The 19,435-nt window shown below is 39.8% G+C and overlaps 1 protein-coding gene across 3 annotated transcripts in view; it reads left to right on the top strand.

Moving 5' to 3' along the window:
- col22a1 (collagen, type XXII, alpha 1) overlaps nucleotides 1-19,435 on the top strand; it is a 71,383-nt gene that overhangs the window by 32,312 nt on the left and 19,636 nt on the right. For 2 of the 3 annotated variants that reach the window (XM_083546763.1, XM_083546762.1), the window contains exons 12-37: nucleotides 701-739; nucleotides 2,377-2,430; nucleotides 2,514-2,567; nucleotides 2,873-2,926; nucleotides 5,617-5,670; nucleotides 6,360-6,404; nucleotides 8,112-8,165; nucleotides 8,253-8,306; nucleotides 8,403-8,438; nucleotides 9,207-9,236; nucleotides 9,435-9,488; nucleotides 10,695-10,748; nucleotides 11,066-11,119; nucleotides 11,960-12,013; nucleotides 12,127-12,180; nucleotides 12,275-12,328; nucleotides 12,443-12,496; nucleotides 12,680-12,724; nucleotides 12,808-12,870; nucleotides 14,092-14,145; nucleotides 14,269-14,310; nucleotides 15,047-15,079; nucleotides 16,016-16,069; nucleotides 18,036-18,089; nucleotides 18,191-18,244; nucleotides 19,418-19,435. The exon at nucleotides 19,418-19,435 is cut by the window's right edge and continues 36 nt beyond it. In XM_083546763.1, the coding sequence (XP_083402889.1) occupies nucleotides 701-739; nucleotides 2,377-2,430; nucleotides 2,514-2,567; nucleotides 2,873-2,926; nucleotides 5,617-5,670; nucleotides 6,360-6,404; nucleotides 8,112-8,165; nucleotides 8,253-8,306; nucleotides 8,403-8,438; nucleotides 9,207-9,236; nucleotides 9,435-9,488; nucleotides 10,695-10,748; nucleotides 11,066-11,119; nucleotides 11,960-12,013; nucleotides 12,127-12,180; nucleotides 12,275-12,328; nucleotides 12,443-12,496; nucleotides 12,680-12,724; nucleotides 12,808-12,870; nucleotides 14,092-14,145; nucleotides 14,269-14,310; nucleotides 15,047-15,079; nucleotides 16,016-16,069; nucleotides 18,036-18,089; nucleotides 18,191-18,244; nucleotides 19,418-19,435 (1,269 nt within the window). The remainder of the gene's footprint in view (nucleotides 1-700; nucleotides 740-2,376; nucleotides 2,431-2,513; nucleotides 2,568-2,872; nucleotides 2,927-5,616; nucleotides 5,671-6,359; nucleotides 6,405-8,111; nucleotides 8,166-8,252; nucleotides 8,307-8,402; nucleotides 8,439-9,206; nucleotides 9,237-9,434; nucleotides 9,489-10,694; nucleotides 10,749-11,065; nucleotides 11,120-11,959; nucleotides 12,014-12,126; nucleotides 12,181-12,274; nucleotides 12,329-12,442; nucleotides 12,497-12,679; nucleotides 12,725-12,807; nucleotides 12,871-14,091; nucleotides 14,146-14,268; nucleotides 14,311-15,046; nucleotides 15,080-16,015; nucleotides 16,070-18,035; nucleotides 18,090-18,190; nucleotides 18,245-19,417) is intronic. The other variant, XM_083546764.1, reaches the window with a different exon arrangement.

Raw genomic sequence — 19,435 nt, 5'->3', positions numbered from 1 at the left:
TGGCTTTGATAGTTTTACTGGAAACTGAAATAATATAGTAAATATGATATTATTATATTATATAGTTTTAATGGTTAAAATGAAAAATTTATTGTTTTTAATAGTTATATTTTTTAAATGTTCTAATGAAAACTGTTAAGGTTTTAGTGGTGATTATGAAAATTGAATTGGTTTTAATTCTTGTAATTAAATGTGTAATGGTAAGAATGGTTTTAATGAGGATTTAAAATGGTTGCGATAGTGATAATAATTAAAATCATAATGGGTTTTTTTTTTTTTTTTTTTGTTATAACAAAAATTTTTTTAATGGTTAATGACATTTGTAATGGTTTTAATGGTTATAATGGAATTCTGTTGGTATCCGTAGCCTAGTTTGGGTTCTGCACGTCCACATAGCTGACAGGACCTCCAACATTTTGTAGAGCAGTTTGAGGAGAAACTTAAACGTTTAATGCCCAAATTTGGCCATAGAATATATTTGCAAAACAGCAGTCTGCAGTTCAACCACAGGACAGAAATGAATACAAAACCATAAAATGCATAAACAGCATATATACTATATATATATATATATGCCATACTTTCTTATTTCCAGCTTCCCTTCTTCTTTTTCTTTCTCTCTCTCTCTTTCTTTTTTCTCTCTCACTCTCTCTCTTTCTGGCCTGGAGAATAATCGATCATGTTGATGGATTATTTGCAGGTCAAGGCGCTTTCTATCAAAGGAGATAGAGGCGAAAAGGTAAGATCATGGATTTACCAGACAAACTCCTGTGTGTGTGTGTGTGTGTGTGTGTGTGTGTGTGTGTGTGTGTGTGTGTGTGTGTGTGTGTGTGTTGTGTGCTATAGTGATGAGTCTGAATGTTGTGTGTATATTTTGTGCATTGTGTGTGTGTGTGTTGTGTGCATTCTAAAGTCATGAGTCTAAGTGGTGTGTATTTGGCATTGTGTCTGCTCAGCATGTGTGTATTGTGTGTGTTATGGAGATGAGTCTGAATGTTGTGTGTATATCTTGTACATGTTGTGTGCATTCTGAAGTCATGAGTCTGAGTGGTGTGTATTTGGCATTGTGTCTGCTCAGTGTGTGTTGTGTGTGTTGTGTGTTTTGCTGTTAAGTCTTAATTTTGTGTGTATGTTGTGTGTGTTATAGTGATAAGTATGAGTATTGTGTGTATATTTTGTGCATTGTGTGTGTGTGTGTTTGTGTGTGTTGTGCATTGCTCGGAGGAGTTTGCTGGTTAAACTGCATGAAGCCTTCAGCGCATGTTGTCCTGTAAACGTCCTTTAAAGCAAAGCTCCGCCCCCCTGATCGTTTCTTTACCTCTGTCTGTCTCAGCGTTTTCATCCACGTGAAAAGTTTTATCAACTTGTGTTGCGTTTGATTGTTGTGTAGACATTGTTTGAAATGATACAGCACTACATTACACAAGTCTGTATTCTGATTGGTCAGAACATGACGTTTCCATGCTTTCGGGTACTTTATCGTTGCTATAGTAACAGCCACCATTCTTAATTACAGTTGTGCATCACTTCACTGCTCCATTATAAGTAATGGCACTGGTTCCAAAAAATTGCTGACGCCCCCCAGGGTCACCAAATCCTAGTTCCAAAATTTCCCCTTTGTCTCCCCCAAAGACATTTTCTGTAAAGGCAGGAAACTCCAGTGTCGAGGAACTACCTTGCAGTGGCGGACCGTTCATTTCACACCTACACCTTCAGTGGTGTCCCACCTGTGTGTTTTTTTGCAGGAAAGAAAAAACAAAAGTAGAAACGGAAAAAGCTTAACAACTCTTGTTGGACTTTTTCGCCTGACGCTTTCTCACGATGTCCAACTTTTCTTGAAAATCCATCTTATAAATGTCCTTTAAGTGTGACCGAATCGGTTTCTTCTCCTGTTAGTCAATGTGAAATAAAAAAACAGCTATTAAATCCACATGGATATATTTGAGATTGTGCAGTTTGCTTCAGATGCGTTTTGTGAGATCTGACTAGTGAGCTCTCTGACCGTCCAATCGGACGCCTGCTAGATGCCCCTAATGTCACCAACTCAATTTCTGATTGGTTAAAACAACAGGTTTTAAGCAACAAGGATTTTTTTTTATTGTGAAATTCCCTTTGAACCCGGCAAATTGGAGAGAAACAAACTTTAAATGACAGCGCTATGAAGTGAAGAGAATAGACTTTTGGGAATAATGTTATACATATTAATGAACAGAAAAATAGATAAAAAAGTTCCTGACGGCCCGCCACCGCTATCTTTTTTTGCTAAATGTGTAATGTAACTATAAACCCTAAAAACACACACACGAACACTTTGAGGGTTTGTTTCCTTCTGCACCTCTAACCTGCTAATTTTCCCCGACACGATTTCATCCGCAGGGGGACAGTGGAGATCAAGGTCACCCAGGGGTCAAAGGTGATAAGGGGGAGAGGGTAAGAAAGATTTACGAGCTGAATCACTTTAAGAATTGAATGTGTTTCGAGAGATTTGAGTGCCATGATAATGTACTGTCTAGGGATCTGAAGGCTCTACGGGACAAACTGGCAAACAGGGAAACAAAGGAGACAAGGTGAGTGGGGCAATTATTGTGTGTGTGTGTGTGTGTGTGTGTGTGTGTGTGTGTGTGTGTGTGTGTGTGTGTGTGTGTAATACAGGGCTGGAATGGATTCATCCTAATCGTGAGGTCGGGTTGTTGTGTGTGTTTTGTGTATGTGTGTGTGTGTGTGTGTGTGTATGTGTGTGTGTGTGTGTGTGTGTGTGTGTGTGTGTAATACAGGGCTGGAATGGATTCATCCTAATCGTGAGGTCGGGTTGTTGTGTGTGTTTTGTGTATGTGTGTGTGTGTGTGTGTGTGTGTGTATGTGTGGGTTACAGGGTGAGACGGGAATTAATGGACCTCCAGGGTTACCTGGGAAACTTGGACTACAGGTGAGGAAAAAAAAGATAAATGAATGTGTGTGTTATGTCTGTTTTAGTGATGTGTGTGTGTGTGTGTGTGTGTGTGTGTGTGTGTGTGTGTGTGTGTTATAGTGATGTGTTTGTTGTGTGTTATGTGTATGTTGTGTGTTATAGTGATGTGTTTATGTATTTTGTGTATGTGTGTTGTGTGTGTGTGTACTGCATGTTATAGTGATGGGTCTGTGTGTTGTGTATGCTGTGTGTTATGGTGATGAGTCTGTGTGTTGTGTGTTGTGTTTGTGTTACATTGATGAGTCTGTGTGCTGTGGATGTTGTGTGTTACAGTAATGAGTCTGTGTGTTGTGTTTGTGTTACATTGATGAGTCTGTGTTCTGTGTATGTTGTGTTATAGTAATGAGTCTGTGTGTTGTGTTTGTGTTACATTGATGAGTCTGTGTTCTGTGTATGTTGTGTTATAGTAATGAATCTGTGTGTCAAGTCAAGTCAAGTTTATTTGTATAGCGCTTTTCACAACAGACATTGTCTCAAAGCAGCTTTACAGAAAACAACAGTGAAGGTGAATGGTGTGCGTTTGTCCCTGATGAGCAGCCGTGGCGACAGTGGCAAGGAAAAACTCCCTTAGATGATATGAGGAAGAAACCTTGAGAGGAACCAGACTCAAAGGGGAACCCATCCTCATATGGGTGACATCAAAAGTTTGGTCATAAATCTTTCAACAATACAGAACAATTTGTGATCATCATAGATCCAGCATCAGCTTCTCCATGCCAGGGCCTTTAAACACTCAGCATCTACTTCTCCATGATCATCCATAGGTCCATAATCTTCACGAGGTGGGACGTGACTGGAGCTGGCCAAACCTCAGGAAGCCTCGGGATGGGGAGAGAAAGAGAAGCAGTGGAGAGGAATTAGCGTAGCTGCTGTTCATGATATTAACAGCACAAGTTGATAATGTGCATGTGATCAGATGTTCTGGAGCACAAGGTTGTGATGTGATGTGTGTGATGTGTGTTATGTGTAGGCTTTGCTAAAAAGATATGTTTTTAATCTGCACTTAAACTGGGAGAGTGTATCTGAACCCCGAACACTGTCAGGAAGACTATTCCAGAGTTTAGGAGCTAAATGTGAAAATGCTCTACCGCCTTTAGTGGACTTTGCTATTCTAGGAACTACTAGAAGCCCAGAGTTTTGAGATCTCAGGGAGCGTGACGGATTGTAGCGTGTTAAGAGACTGGATAGATACATGGGGGCCAATCCATTTAGTGCTTTATAAGTGAGTAGCAGTAGTTTGTAGTCTATTCGAAACTTAATAGGAAGCCAATGTAGGGACGATAAGATTGGGGTTATATGATCGTATTTTCTTGACCTAGTAAGAACTCTTGCTGCGGCATTCTGAACTAACTGAAGCTTGTTTATTAATGATGCAGGACATCCACCTAGTAATGCATTACAGTAGTCTATTCTAGAGGTCATAAACGCATGGACGAGCTTCTCTGCATCAGATATAGATAACATATTTCTTAGCTTAGAAATATTTCTAAGGTGAAAGAAGGCTGTTTTTGTAACTTGATTGATGTGATTTTTGAAAGATAAGTTGCTGTCTAAAATAACTCCCAGGTCTTTTACCGTTGAACTAGTAGTTACAGAACAACCGTCTAAATGCAGGTTGAGATGCTGGAGCTTCTGTGTACTATTTTTTGGGCCGATGAGCAAAATCTCCGTTTTATCAGAATTTAATAGCAGAAAGTTATCGGTCATCCAATCTCTTATTTCTTCAACACACTCAGTTATGCGAGCTAATTGAGCTGTATCGCCTGGTTTGGATGAAATATATAGCTGGGTATCATCAGCATAACAATGGAAGCTAATTCCATGCCTTCTAATAATATTTCCTAATGGAAGCATGTATATTGTAAAAAGCTTTATTGTGTTGTGTATGTTGTGTGTTATAGTGATGAGTCTGTGTGTTGTGTATGTTGTGTGTTATAGTGATGAGTCTGTGTGTTGTGTATGTTGTGTGTTATAGTGATGAGTCTGTGTGTTGTGTATGTTGTGTGTTATAGTGATGAGTCTGTGTGTTGTGTTTGTGTTACATTGATGAGTCTGTGTGCTGTGGATGTTGTGTTATAGTAATGAATCTGTGTGTTGTGTATGTTGTGTGTTATAGTGATGAGTCTGTGTGTTGTGTGTTGTGTTTGTGTTACATTGATGAGTCTGTGTGCTGTGGATGTTGTGTTATACTAATGAATCTGTGTGTTGTGTATGTTGTGTGTTATAGTGATGAGTCTGTGTGTTGTGTGTTGTGTTTGTGTTACATTGATGAGTCTGTGTGCTGTGGATGTTGTGTGTTATAGTAATGAGTCTGTGTGTTGTGTTTGTGTTACAGTGATGAGTCTGTGTTCTGTGTATGTTGTGTTATAGTAATGAGTCTGTGTGTTGTGTTTGTGTTACAGTGATGAGTCTGTGTACTGTGTGTTAGAGTTGTGTACATGTGTGTTGTGTGTGTTATAGTGATGAGTATGTACGGTGTGTGTTGATTTATTTAGACGTCAGCTGTTGTGTGTCGCGTGTACGTTAAACGGTAAAAGACGCAGGGTCGATAAGAGTTTGAGTTCCACATGGGGTTCATTCATTCTTTCATTCATTCATTTATTCATTCATTCATTCTTGTTGATTCAGTGATTCATTGATTCTTATAGGGTGTCCAAGGAGACATAGGAAATCCTGGAGCACCAGGTCCCAAAGGTGTTTCTGTAAGTAAACATGAGCATTTACATCACCTTTAATCCTGGATTCCATATTCTTTATCCTGATGCTTCTCAGATGTTAAAGCACTCATTAACATGTTGAATGACTCAGTTCAGTGAAGCTCTCAGTTGCGCTGCTTCCACTAGTGTATGTTTGTCAGAGTTTCTATCCAATCAGATTTCAGCTGTCACATCATGAGTTGCTGTGACTAGTCAGAGCTCACAACCCGCATCAAAACCTCAGACCTGAACCCTATTAAGAACCTGTGGGGATCCTCAAGAGGAAGGTGGAGAAGCACCATGTGTTTAACATACAGCAGCTCTGTGATGTCATTATGGAGGAGTGGAAGAGGATCCAAGCAACAACCTGTGCAGCTCTGTACCTGTTCCTGAGGATTAAAGCAGCGATACATAACAATAATGCGGACACAAAATATTCACACTTCAGACACGGTTCTAACATGATCACTGAGGGCGCACTTACTTTTGTTGCAGTTATTTAAATAATATTGGATGAATTATTTTATTTTGTGTCTCTTGAAAAGATACTAAAATTGGTGCTAAAATGTGAGGGGTGTACTAACTTTTGTGAGATACTGTAGTTTTCTTATTCTCTCTCTCTCTCTCTCTCTCTCTCTCTCTCTCTCTCTCTCTCTCTCTCTCTCTCTCTCTCTCTCTCTCTCTCTGTCTCTCAGGGTGACCCTGGTAAAAAAGGAGAAAAGGGGACAACAGGGGAGAGGGTAAAAACCCTTTTTCATTCAAATCTTTGAACTACTCAGATTGAGTATTTCTGAGAAGTGTGTGTTCCTGTGTATCTGTCTGTCTGTGTGTGTGTGTGTGTGTGTGTGTGTGTGTGTGTGTGTGTGTGTGTGTGTGTGTGTGTGTGTGTGTGTGTGTGTGTGTGTGTATTGCTGTGTGTAGCTTTGTGTGTGTATAGCTGTGTGTGTGTGTTGCTGCGTGTTTCTGTTTGTGTGTTTCTATATGTGTTACTGTGTGTGTGGCTGTATGTGTGTGTGTAGCTGTATGTGTGTGTGTGTTACTTTGTGTGTGTGTGTGTGTGTGTGTGTCTGCGTGTGTAAAGCTCTATGCGTGGCTTTGTGTGTGTGTGTGTGTGTGTGTGTGTGTGTGTGTGTGTGTGTGTGTGTGTGTGTGTGTGTGTATTGCTGTGTGTAGCTTTGTGTGTGTATAGCTGTGTGTGTGTGTGTGTGTGTGTATCTGTGTGTGCTGCTGCATGTTTCTGTTTGTGTGTTTCTATATGTGTTGCTGTGTGTGTGGCTTTGTGTGTGTGTGTAGCTGTATGTGTGTGTGTTACTTTGTGTGTGTGTGTGTGTGTGTCTGCGTGTGTGTCTGCGTGTGTAAAGCTCTATGCGTGGCTTTGTGTGTGTGTGTGTGTGTGTGTGTTGCTGTGTGTGTGTGTGTGTGTGTGTTGCTGCGAGTTTCTGTTTGTGTGTTTCTATATGTGTTGCTGTGTGTGTGGCTTTGTGTGTGTGGGTCGCTGTATGTGTGTGTTACTTTGTGTGTGTGTGTGTCTGTGTGTGTGTTGCTGCATGTGTGAAGCTCTGTGCCTGGCTTTGTGTGCGTGTGTGTGTGTTGCTGTGTGTGTATGTGTGTGTCCGTGTGTGTTGCTGTGCGTGTGTGTGTGTGTGTGTGTGTGTGTGTGTGTGTGTGTGTGTGTGTGTGTGTGTGTTGCTGTGTGTTTCTGTGTGTTTCTGTTTGTGTGTTTCTATATGTGTTGCTGTGTGTGTGGCTTTGTGTGTGTGTCGCTGTATGTGTGTGTTACTTTGTGTGTGTGTGTGTCTGTGTGTGTGTTGCTGCATGTATGAAGCTCTGTGCTGTGCCTGGCTTTGTGTGCGTGTGTGTGTGTGTGTGCGTGTGTGTGTGCGTGTGTGTGTGTGTGTGCGCGTGTGTGCGCGTGTGTGTGTGTGTGTGTGTGTGTGTGTGTGTGGGGGTGTGTTTTTTCTTTTTTTCTTTCTCTTTTATTTTTCTTTATTTCTCTTTTATTTTTCTTTATTTCTCTTTTATTTTTCTTTCTTCCGATTTTACTTCCTTTCCTTCTTTTTTTGTTCTTTTCCCCTTCTTTCTTTTCTTCTTCTTTTTCTTTTTTCCCCTTGTTCTCCTTTCTTTTTTTTTTTTTTATCCTCTAGAATTTTTTCTCTCTTTTTTTTTCTTTTCTACCTCATTCTTCTTTTCCGTCTTCTTCTACTTATTTCTTCTTCTCTTTTTGTTCTTTGCCCTTTTCTTTTTCTACTTCCTCTCTTCTTCCTCTCCTTCTCCTTCTTTCATTTTTAGAGTGTTAAAGGCACTTTTTCACCCAGTGCTGAAATGCTTTAGTGCTATTTTATTTAAAACCTTTCTTCACTTTCATGTCACAACACTTTGATGAGGATTAAGGTTGTCCTGCTGCAGTTTTGATGGACAGGATGTTGTCGTTGATGTGATGATTTTAGGGTCTGCAGGGTTTAGACGGCTTTCCTGGGAAACCCGGAGCACCAGGAAAAGAGGTGAGTATGTAGATATGCTCAGGAAAGTTTGAGAAGGTGGAAAATAGAGCAGCTTTAAATGTATATTTTTACCCCTAAAATGAACAGGGGGGAAACGGACTGGTTGGTGCACCTGGACCACACGGGGTTAAAGGAGAAAAGGTACAGAGGGGCAACTAAGATTACTGTAGTGATGTGATGATATTAAAGTGTAAATTAACTATAAAATCTGAAAATGTGTGTGTGTGTGTGTGTTAGGGTGAGAGAGGTCCTGCTGGAATACCTGGAGATGCGGTAAATCATTATTTCAGTATTTACAGCTCACATGTTTTTTATCCATTCACTGATCAAGAGCAGAGAAAAGATCAGTCTTAAACATACGATTTTTTAGATCAGGCTGTAATTCAGTGAGAGATTCAGTAAATGATTAAAAGACGTGTTCGCCATGAAGTTGTAAAAAGCACCTGTGGTTTACTCGAGACCTACTGTGGAGATTTCATTATGATTTGAAATGTAAATCTAAATGCTAGATGAGTTTATTATTTTGTTCTTGATACTGTCATAATGACTTTTTCTTTATTCATTGCTATTCAAATTAAAACATGTTAATGGTTCGGGGTCGACCGTGGATTTTTTACTGATATCGATAGTTTGTTCATATATTTGCTGATAACTGATCGATCAAATAAAGTTTTTTTTAAATGGATACTGGATAAAAACAAACAAACAAACAAACAAAAAACAGCCCATGTAAAATAACTTTTACATAAATAAAAAAAAAAGCATTACTGAATTATACAATTGTGCTAAAAGAAATTAATATGAATATATTCCTTAATAAATATTCTGATAAATAATAAATATAATACAGCACTCTCCGTGCAGCGCGCAGTCTCAAGTGTAAAACAAACAGCACACGGCATCAGTGATCGCCTCTAGAGAGCGCTCTCGTAATGACAGCAGACCGGAAGCCCGAATGTGGCGGCTGTAGTTTGTAGACCTCTGCCTTATAATAATCAAATGAAAGTATTTAAATGTGACTCATTTGTGGTGTTTTTTTAGGTGCAAATGGCAGGACTGAAGGGAGAATCTGTGAGTGCAAACATCACATCTACACAATTAACTATCATTTAAATTCTAGTCATTAATTCATAAGTAATAACTAACAATCATTTCATTGATTGATTAATTTTTTTTTCCTTCCTTCCTTCCTTCCTTCCTTCCTTCCTTCCTTCCTTCCTTCCTTCCTTCCTTCCTTCCTTCCTTCCTTCCTTCCTTTTTTCCTTCCAGGGCTTCCCAGGACCACCAGGTCCTCCTGGACCTGAAGGACCTCCTGGACCTCCTGTAAGATTCTCTCTTTGTGTGTGTATGTAAATGTTCCACCCCAATTTAAAAAAAGTTGGGACACTGTGTTAAATGCAAATAAATAAATTAAAATGCAATGCTTCGCAAATCTCATAAACCCAGATTTTTTTCATAGTAGAACATAAAAAACCCCCAATAATATCAAATGTTTGAAACTGAGGAAATGGGCCTTTTGAAGGAAAAATAATGGGCTCATTAACACCTCCAGAAATCAGTGTTTGTGAAAACAGTTTGCCGTGTCATCCACAAACGCAGGTTAAATCTCTATCATGATGAAGAAGAAGGCATGTGTGAACATGATCCCAAAAACACCACCATCCTCCCTGGGCCAAAGCTCATTAAAATGTACTGAGGCAAAGTGGAAAACCATTCTGTAGTCAGACAGATAGAAATTTATGTTTAGTTTTGGAAATCTTAGACACCCGTCCTCCAGACTAAAGAGGAGAGGGACAACTGGTTTGTTATCAGCGTTCAAAAATCTTTTTCTTGACTTTGTAGTGGACAAATCCGGGTGCTGAACCCACCTGTCTGCAGTCTAGACCTTTCCCTATTTAAAAACAATTGGCACAACATGAAATGAAAAACACAACAAAGGACACAGCTGAAATCCTGCATTAAACACAGATACACAGTGGGGAACATGGCCCTGTCCCAAACTCTATTTTTGTATTGCAGCCATTAAAATCAAAAAGACCTTTTTATTTTTTTTGCAAATGATTGCATTCTGGTTTTATTTACATTTTACTCAACACTTACACAACTTTTTTTTATGGAATTGGGGTTGTAAATAGAGTGTGTGTTTGTGTGTGTGTGTTTGTGTGGTGTGTGTGTGTTTGTGTGGTGTGTGTGTGTGTGTGTGTGTGTGTGTGTGTGTGTGTGTGTGTGTGTGTGTGTGTGTGTGTGTGTGTGTGTGTGTGTGTGTGTGTGTGTGTGTGTGAATATCCTATCTAAGAAATACAACAAACATGAGTGTGACAGTGTGATTGTATAAAAACCATCTCATCTCTTTGCTGTACCTCAGTGGATTCAGACTCTGGGTTTTATTTTATCGACTTTCTTTGAGCGTGTATAATTTATACTTTATTTTCATAAGCATAATGAACAGATAGGATGATGAACAGGTATATGATGAACAGATGATAAAAGGAAGAAGAAAGTTTAAAAGTTTTTTATTGTGGTTATCAGGGTTCACCTGGTCCAGTGGGAGAGCCGGGAATCCCAGGAGAATCCGGACAAAAGGTGAAAGTTTAACACAGCTGAACTCTGTGTGTGTGTGTGTGTGTGTGTGTGTGTGTGTGTGTGTGTGTGTGTGTGTGTGTGTGTGTGTGTGTGTGTGTGTGTGTGTGTGTGTGTGTATACGTGTTTTGACTCTGAGATAATCACAAATGTAATTGCTACATTTGTCCAGCAGATGGAGACAGAGTTAAAGTTTTAGCCTTTTCTTCTCTTCTCTTCTCTTCTCTTCTCTTCTCTTCTCTTCTCTTCTCTTCTCTTCTCTTCTCTTCTCTTCTCTTCTCTTCTCTTCTCTTCTTTGTTTATATTGTTCTTCTGTTCAGGGAAAAAGAGGTGAATCAGGACTTCCTGGAGTAGATGGTCTTCCTGGACCACCGGTAAAGAAACGCTGTCTTTCAGCACCACGACATTTCATTTGTTATCATTTAATTTCTAATCTATATAATCTTGTTGTTTTATTTCTGTAGTTTTTATGTAATGTTTTGACATTCGATTTCATTTATATAATTTGTAGTTAAAAAACTGTACTACAAAGTGTATTATTGTATCAAAAAAAAAAACATTAAAAGTGAAATGTGCCGTAAACGTGATCAGAGAATATGAAGGTCAGGTTTAAAATGGGGCAAACAAACATGTATGCAATTTTCATATTTGTTCTTTGTAGTTATGAAGAAACATTTTTAAATCCTTACTTTTTAATCTCCACTGGCTCTTATAATAAACTCCATGCTTCTGGAAAGATGTTCTTCTAGATGTGGTGGAGATTCAGCTAAAATAGTGTTAGTAAATTCAGGTACTGATGGAGGTGAGAAGGTGAGGAGGTCTGGGGTGCAGTCAGTGTTCACATTCATCCCAAAAGGTGTTCAATAGGGCTTATAGCAGGAGATCTTTTACATCAAAACATAATCCTAAAGCAGATCTTCATTGAGCTGACTTTGTGCACAGGGGTCTCCTATGTTTAGGTCTCCTAGTTGAAGTGAAGGGAAAATTTTATGCCACATATAAAGACATCCTACACAAATGTCTCCAATATTGAGGTAACAGTTTAGAGAGGAACCAAAAGTGTTCTTTTAGTATAACTGCTGAGGGTGCACAAACTTTTTCACACACCTTGCATAGCAGTATAATATAATAGGGTTTCTATAATGCCTTAATTACCATGATTGTTTTACATTTAAATTGTGTGTGTGTGTGTGTGTGTGTGTGTGTGTGTTTAGGGTCCCGCAGGCCCTCAGGGACCCCCTGGGGGTTCAGGTCAGATCGGTTTGCCTGTAAGTTTATTTTAAGCAATAAGTAATGATAATAATTTTGTAATAAAATATAAAACAAAAAAGAAACTATTCCACCTTTTTATTATGGAATGTTTTCTTTCTCATTTCCACAGGGATTACCAGGAGAAATCGGATTCCCCGGAAAACACGGAGAAGCCGGAAAACCGGTGGGTTGCTGGATCGAGTCTCTGTAAATGGTCAAATATTAAATACAAATAAAGCGTTTATTGTTTCATAAAACAGTTTATGGGGGTTTTATAGGGTTTGCCAGGGAAGGACGGCGTCGATGGTCAACCAGGAAATGATGGAGAGAAAGTAAGTGCCCCCACCCCCCTCCCTCCCTACACATGATTCGATGTACAAGAAAAAAATCAATCTTAGATTTGATTTATAGAATCCTGGAAGACTCATGAAATTTATTTTTATCAGGGACCCAGAGGTGAACCAGGGCTGGATGGCTTTCCTGGAAAACCTGGTCTGAAGGTGATCTCATTTCCTGTCTGATCTTCCTGTATAAGAAGCATGAAATCCTCTCCCATGCATGTAGATATATGGATGTGTACAGTATATTTACGTATATAGTAGAACGTCTGTCTGAAATTGATTAATAATAATTTATCATCATTAATTTCCATTTTTAATAATAATTATGGGTGTATGTCTCAGGGTGATGAAGGACCTCCAGGACCCAGAGGACCTCCAGGAGAAAGGGTGAGCTCTCAAAGGACACTAAACTAATTTTGAAGACACGTTGAGAATCGTGACCAGCGATGACACGTGTGTATTTCTCTCAGGGTGAGACGGGTCTCCCTGGTGAAGCTGGTGTAATGGGACCGAGAGGAGAAAAAGGAGTGCGGGTAGGTTCCCACTATTGTAACCAGAAGTGGCAAAAGTCCACACATCCTTCACTCAGTAGAAGTGCAGATCTTCAAGTTTTAAAAGACTCTGGTAAAAGATGAAGTTCTGACTGCACTTTTTACCTCAAGTTAAAGAAGTTTGTGCTCCGACATGTACTTCAGTAAAAAGTAGTGTTTATTACTACCTGTTTTAGTGTCACGCTGGTAACTGAACCTCACGTCATATTCATTTATTAATTTAAGGGCTGTCAATCGATTCAAATATTAAATCGTGATTAACCGCACAACTTTTCGATCCGTTCTAAATGTACCTTAAATGATTACTTAGCAGTTTTTTATACTCTAATCAACATGCGCATGGACAAATATTTATGCAAATGTATGTTTATTATTAATGAAACCAAACTCAACATAAAGCATGAAGAGAAAATATTCTTGTAAATGTTTTAAAATAATTATGTTTTTATTACGTAAATCATCAGGACACCACTTGCTATGTTTCCACACGGACGGTTTATGAGGTGATACCGGAAAAACTGTACCTGTTCTAACTTTCAGAGAATGTTTTTTTTCTTTTTTCAGTGAATTTGTTTAGACATTTCGAGCTTTCTGTTAATATAAATATTATGTCTGTGAGGCAAATATTCACTGAGATTCGGGTTGTTTTATCGATGTGTCTGTGAAGAGAGATGACAGCGATGTCAGAGAGCGCCCCCTGCCTTTTCTTTAAATTACAGTAGCACAGCGTTTTATTGTTGTATTGCTCTTATCTGTGTGATCAAAAAAGACAATCATTTAAGTTTGTTTTGAAGTTACGAGGTAAAAAAATGTTTTTTTTGTAGTTAATTGTTCATTGTAATTTTGCGCATCATGGCGGATTTTAGTGCTGATTCTGAATGAGACTTGGCGCATCAGTAAAGCAAATGTTTACTGTGAATTTATTATTATTATTTTTGAATAAACTCATTTGCATTAACATGTTCATTTTAACAGCCCTCATATTAATATATTAATATATTAATACAAAACTATTTCCAAATTGTTGTTCTCTAATGAAAGTATTCAGGCTGAACATCCACCATATAGAACACAAGCGTAAAAAAGATGATGATCAGGTGATCAGGAATGTCTCTGATCGTAACACACCCCTCCAGTGTCCAGATCGCACTAAAGACATGTGAGCGTAGTCTTCATATGTCTTCTTATTTGTGTCCAACGCAGGGTGAACGAGGAGAAGACGGTGATTTCGGGCTTAAAGGCGAGAAAGGTGACAAGGTGAGACTCTGGATTAGTGTATAGATTATATCTATATATATTTATATATATTCCTATACTCTTGTGCCCTTTGTTTTAATCTGTAAAAACAGAATAAAGTAATTTTGTTTCCATAACTTACAGGGTGAAGTTGGACCCAGAGGGCTTCCAGGAACCCCAGGAGATGTAAGTTGAATACAAGAGCAAGACAGACAGACAGACGGACTGGTAGGCAGACAGAAAGACAGACAGACAGACGGACAGGTTTTTATCCAGCCAGCCAGACAAACAGCCAGATGTGCCCACTTACTTCAAAGTTTAATTAGAGCTGTTTGAACAGAAGTTGGAGCTGAAGATTTTGGATCAGTGCTCACAGTCCACATCACTAAACTAACTGTGTAGATTGTACATTTGCTCTAAATGTAAATGCCGTGATCACAGACATCGCAGCAAATCAAACACAAATAAAATCAACAAAGGATAGAGATAATTATATACTGTATATTATACATGAAGAGAATAATAGAACAGAGTTTAGTAAATAATGCAGAGGAATGGAAGAGCAAAGAATAAAATAGCATAGAAAAGGCAGAATGAAAGGAATATAAAAAGGAATAGAGAAGAATATACAGAAATAAAACAGAATAGAGTAAAGCACTATAGAATGTGATCATGGGGAATATAATAGAATTGATAGCAATATAGAGTAGAATAGAATAGAACAGAGCAGTATAGAGTAGAATAGAATAGAATAGAATACGGTAGTTAAATGCTCAGAGTGACTGGCTGCTCTATACAGATCTATTATCTATTATATTTTTATTCTCTTTCCCTCTCCTTGTATGTGTGTGTGTGTGTGTGTGTGTGTGTGTGTGTGTGTGTGTGTGTGTGTGTGTGTGTGTGTGTGTGTGTGTGTGTGCAGGTTGCCAGTGTGATTCCTGAGCCTGGAGAACCAGTATGTTTCCACACCCCATCTCTTTCTCACACACACAGATACACACACACACACACACACACACACACACACACACACACACACACACACACACACACACACACACACACGTACGTCTTCCAGTTGTTCCAGTGGAGGTTGAACTTGTTTCATTACATGACAGACACATCCTCCATCAGTTAAAGATCCTGCTGAACATGTGACACAAAGTTATTACATCATAAAAATAAGGAGCCAATCACGGCCCAGTTTTAAATACTTTTAGCGTAAAACTTTTTTTTTTTACTTTTTCTGTAGGCATATACTCAGTTCTGCGCTTTTACATTAACTCTTGAGGGTTTTACAGTTTTACAGTTTTGAGGTTCTACTTAGAGCTTTAAAGTTGAACGTCCTATTCCACATTTTATCTCCATTTGCCGTTATAATAAGTTCCACTCTTCTAAGAAGATGTTCCTCTAGATTTTCAGGAGATTTTGTGGAGATTTATTTAGCCACCAGGGTGTTAGTAAGGTCAGGTACTGATGAGCTTTATAGCAGGAGATCTTCCACATCTTCCAACCCATGGAAAGCAGATCTTCATGAAGCTGGCTTTGTGCACATGGACAGTTCATGCTGGAACAGGGTTTGGGTCTCCTCCTTTAAGTGAGAGGAAAATGTTATGCTACAGATTTCATAGACGTCTGATAAACGTGTGGGTCTTAAAATTGGTGGTGGCAGTTTGTTGAAGATCCACATATTGGTAGAAAAATTTTGTGTAAGTTTGCAATTCAAAATGTATGAATATGCAAGTTGTACAGCTTTCCTTATTTGCATACCGGACATGATCGGACTTGTGAGTGTCTGGGACATATGATGTCTGTAACACAAGCTTTGGAATGAGACGTTCCTCTGAGTATCATATACAGACATCTTGAATACTTTTGATGTCTTTTTTAGGGGAAACCTGGAGAGAAAGGTGAAAAAGGAGAACAGGGAAAACAAGGAGAAGTGGTAAGTTTCTGGATCCTGCTCTCTGAGGATCATTAAACATTAACAAACACATGGATGTTCTTAACTCATAATTAACTATTAACATGTTTATATCCTGCCTTTGTGCTTTTTGTGTCGATGTTATGTATCAGTCATTTAGTGGACTTTTTAGATTTTCAAAATAATACAATTAAAAAGTGTAACAGATTTGAGTCACCACTAGAGGGCAGAAGAGATGTGATAAAATTCTGTATTCATGGAGAGATGCTCATGAGGTCAAACTGTACCAGAACGAGGTGTGACTTCTGTACCTGTCAATCATGTTCAAGGAGGTGTGGCCTCTGTTCTTTTCAGTCAGATAGAAGGAGGCATAGCCTCTGTACCTGTCAGTCACAGTAAAGGAGGTGTGGCCTCTGTACCTGTCAGTCACAGTGAAGGAGGTATGGCCTCTGTACCTGTCAGTCCCAGTGAAGGAGGTGTGGCCTCTGTACCTGTCAGTCCCAGTGAAGGAGGTGTGGCCTCTGTACCTGTCAGTCCCAGTGAAGGAGGTGTGGCCTCTGTACCTGTCAGCCACATTGAAGAATGTGTGGCCTCTGTACCTGTCAATCATGTTGAAGGACGTGTGTCCTCGGTACCTGTCAATCATGTTGAAGGAGATGTGGCCTCTGTACCTGTCAGTCTCAATGAGGGAGGTGTGCCCTCTGTGCCTGTCAGTCACAGTGAAGGAGGTGTGTCCTTTTGTACCTGTTAGTAACATTGAGGAAGGTGTGGCCTCTGTACCTGTCAATCATGTTGGAGGTGTGGCCTCTGTACCTGTCAGTCCCAGCGAAGGAGGTGTGGCCACTGTACCTGTCAGTCCCAGTGAAGGAGGTGTGGCCTCTGTACCTGTCAGCCACATTGAAGAATGTGTGGCCTCTGTACCTGTCAATCATGTTGAAGGACGTGTGTCCTCGGTACCTGTCAATCATGTTGAAGGAGATGTGGCCTCTGTACCTGTCAGTCTCAATGAGGGAGGTGTGCCCTCTGTGCCTGTCAGTCACAGTGAAGGAGGTGTGTCCTTTTGTACCTGTTAGTAACATTGAGGAAGGTGTGGCCTCTGTACCTGTCAATCATGTTGGAGGTGTGGCCTCTGTACCTGTCAGTCACAGTGAAAGAGGTGTAGCCTCTGTACCTGTCAGTCACATTGAAGGAGGTGTGTCCTCTGTGCCTGTCAGTCACATTGAAGGAGGTGTGGCCTCTGTACCTGTCAGCCTCTGTACATGTCAATCATGTTGAGGGAGGTGTGACCTCCTTACCTGTCAATCAAGTTCATTTCACCATCTCTGTGCCAGAACTGAGAAGAGTCTGGAAGTGTCTTGACTGTACCCTGAGAGGTGGTGAGGATTGGAGAGAGCGTTGTGCTTCCCACAGTGAAACCTCTTCAATGTTTGTGGAGTTAAACAGACCTGCTGATGTGGTTTCTGAGTGTCTTATATAAACCTCATGCACTGAGGCCACACCTCCTTTAATGTGACAGGTCACCTCTGTACCTGTCAGTCACTGTGAAGGAGGTGTGGCCTCTGTACCTCTGTACAGTCAAGACACTTTCAGACTCTTTTTAGTTCTGGCACCGAGGTGGTGAAATGAACTCCTGCTTGATATCTGAACATCTAAATTACTCACAGTCTACACATGACGGCTAAGACTTTCTTAACCGAGCCCTTCTTGAATTAAAACAAATTTGCATTCTAACCATTTTTTATGTCCCAATGAACCAGTTTTAGAATGTATTTATTGATGGAGACTTTTAAATAGCATTAATATACATGAAAAATATACATATTCGCATTTTCTGCACCATGCTAACCTGGTGTTACATTAACATCTAGGAAAAGCTGAAAAGCATCAAATCCGCATTAACATCTCAGTCGATCGATTGCATTTCTGTACACTATTCAAGTGCGTATGAAGTTTTCCTAACATCAGCTTTGACCTCTGGTCTGTACAGGGTCCGAGAGGACTTCCTGGAGAACAAGGCTTCCGAGGACACCCTGGACCTACGGTAAAGATAACCAAATGTTTTGCAGAGCTTTTACATAACCATCCACTATCCTGTACATGGATCTTCATTCTACTGAATGTCTCATGATTGTGTTTGGACAGGGAGAGAAAGGAGACACGGGGTCCAAAGGAGATGCAGGTGCTCACGGACAACCGGTGAGTATGAGCAGTAGTTTCACTTTTGTTTGATGTCATCAAGACATGTATCTTGTATCTAATACGTGATAAGTGTCCTACAGGGTTTTTACGGACATCGTTTTCATTCACCTTTTAGATGCGATTCGCGTCTTGATGCGTGGCCAACGCTGCGATACACTAAAGACGCACACGGCGCAGCAACCGATGCGATGCGATGCGATTACGATTCCCTCCACTAGGGTGCAGTGCGATCCGATTTCCATTCGATTCAACACAATGCGATTGAATGCAATACAATATACTTTTATTTATTTGGCTCCAACAGACGGCGAATCCCTAGAATGCCTTCTGACTTCTAATGCTCTTCCACAAACAGGATGCAGCTCTAACTCTGCCATGTCAATCTGTATTCTACGTGACTCTCAGCACGCGCCTTGGCCTTCGTAGTGTTGGGATACGTCGTATTCACGTGGCACAGAGAACGCGCTCGAGAAACGAGGAGAAATCTAAAATATTGGTCACAAATTATTGGTCGCTTTCTAAATAATAAAATTAGAGCTACTAATAGTCATATATAAATACATTTTTAACGATGCAAATATGTTAAAAAGGATTTGTTTCCAATGCACAATCTTTCAAATCGATGCATCACATTGTCAACGTTTATGCCGAGGCAGTCTTCTATGTTATGTCTTTTAAGCTATTCCCTCGAACTGGCTTGTGATGTCATCAAGCCTAGATCTTATACGGTATGTTTCAGTATACATGAAGCTTCGAAATGACATTATTGTGCATTAGGTCTCAAACAGGGGGTGTGATATCATCAATTTGATCCGTGTGATGTCCTCAAAAAAACATGGATCCTTCTGAACAACAGCAGTAAAATGTGTCCTCCTTCTTACATTATAAACGCATGCTCTTCAAAAGATCCAAGATACCGCATGACGTCATCACCACGTGTCGTATCTAAATGTCATGCTCTTTAATTCATTTCCTGTTGTGCTAAAAGAAGGCAGCTGCTCTTCAGAGTATTCTCGTCGAGTCTCGTTCGACAGTGTGAGACGATGATGAGTCGCGTTATCAAAAAGCTTTCTTTCATCTATATGATGTCATCCTGAAAAGCCTTTCATCTTCTGTGTAGCAACAGGCCGTGTTTTTCATCTATTGTGTGATTTGCTGTTTACTTCTCAGGGTCCTCCTGGGTTGCCT

This window comes from Silurus aristotelis (assembly GCF_946808225.1).
Source record: "Silurus aristotelis genome assembly, chromosome: 7".
NCBI lineage: Eukaryota > Metazoa > Chordata > Actinopteri > Siluriformes > Siluridae > Silurus > Silurus aristotelis.
Note: the sequence above shows the minus strand (reverse complement) of the source record. Positions and strands in the feature narration are given on the sequence as shown.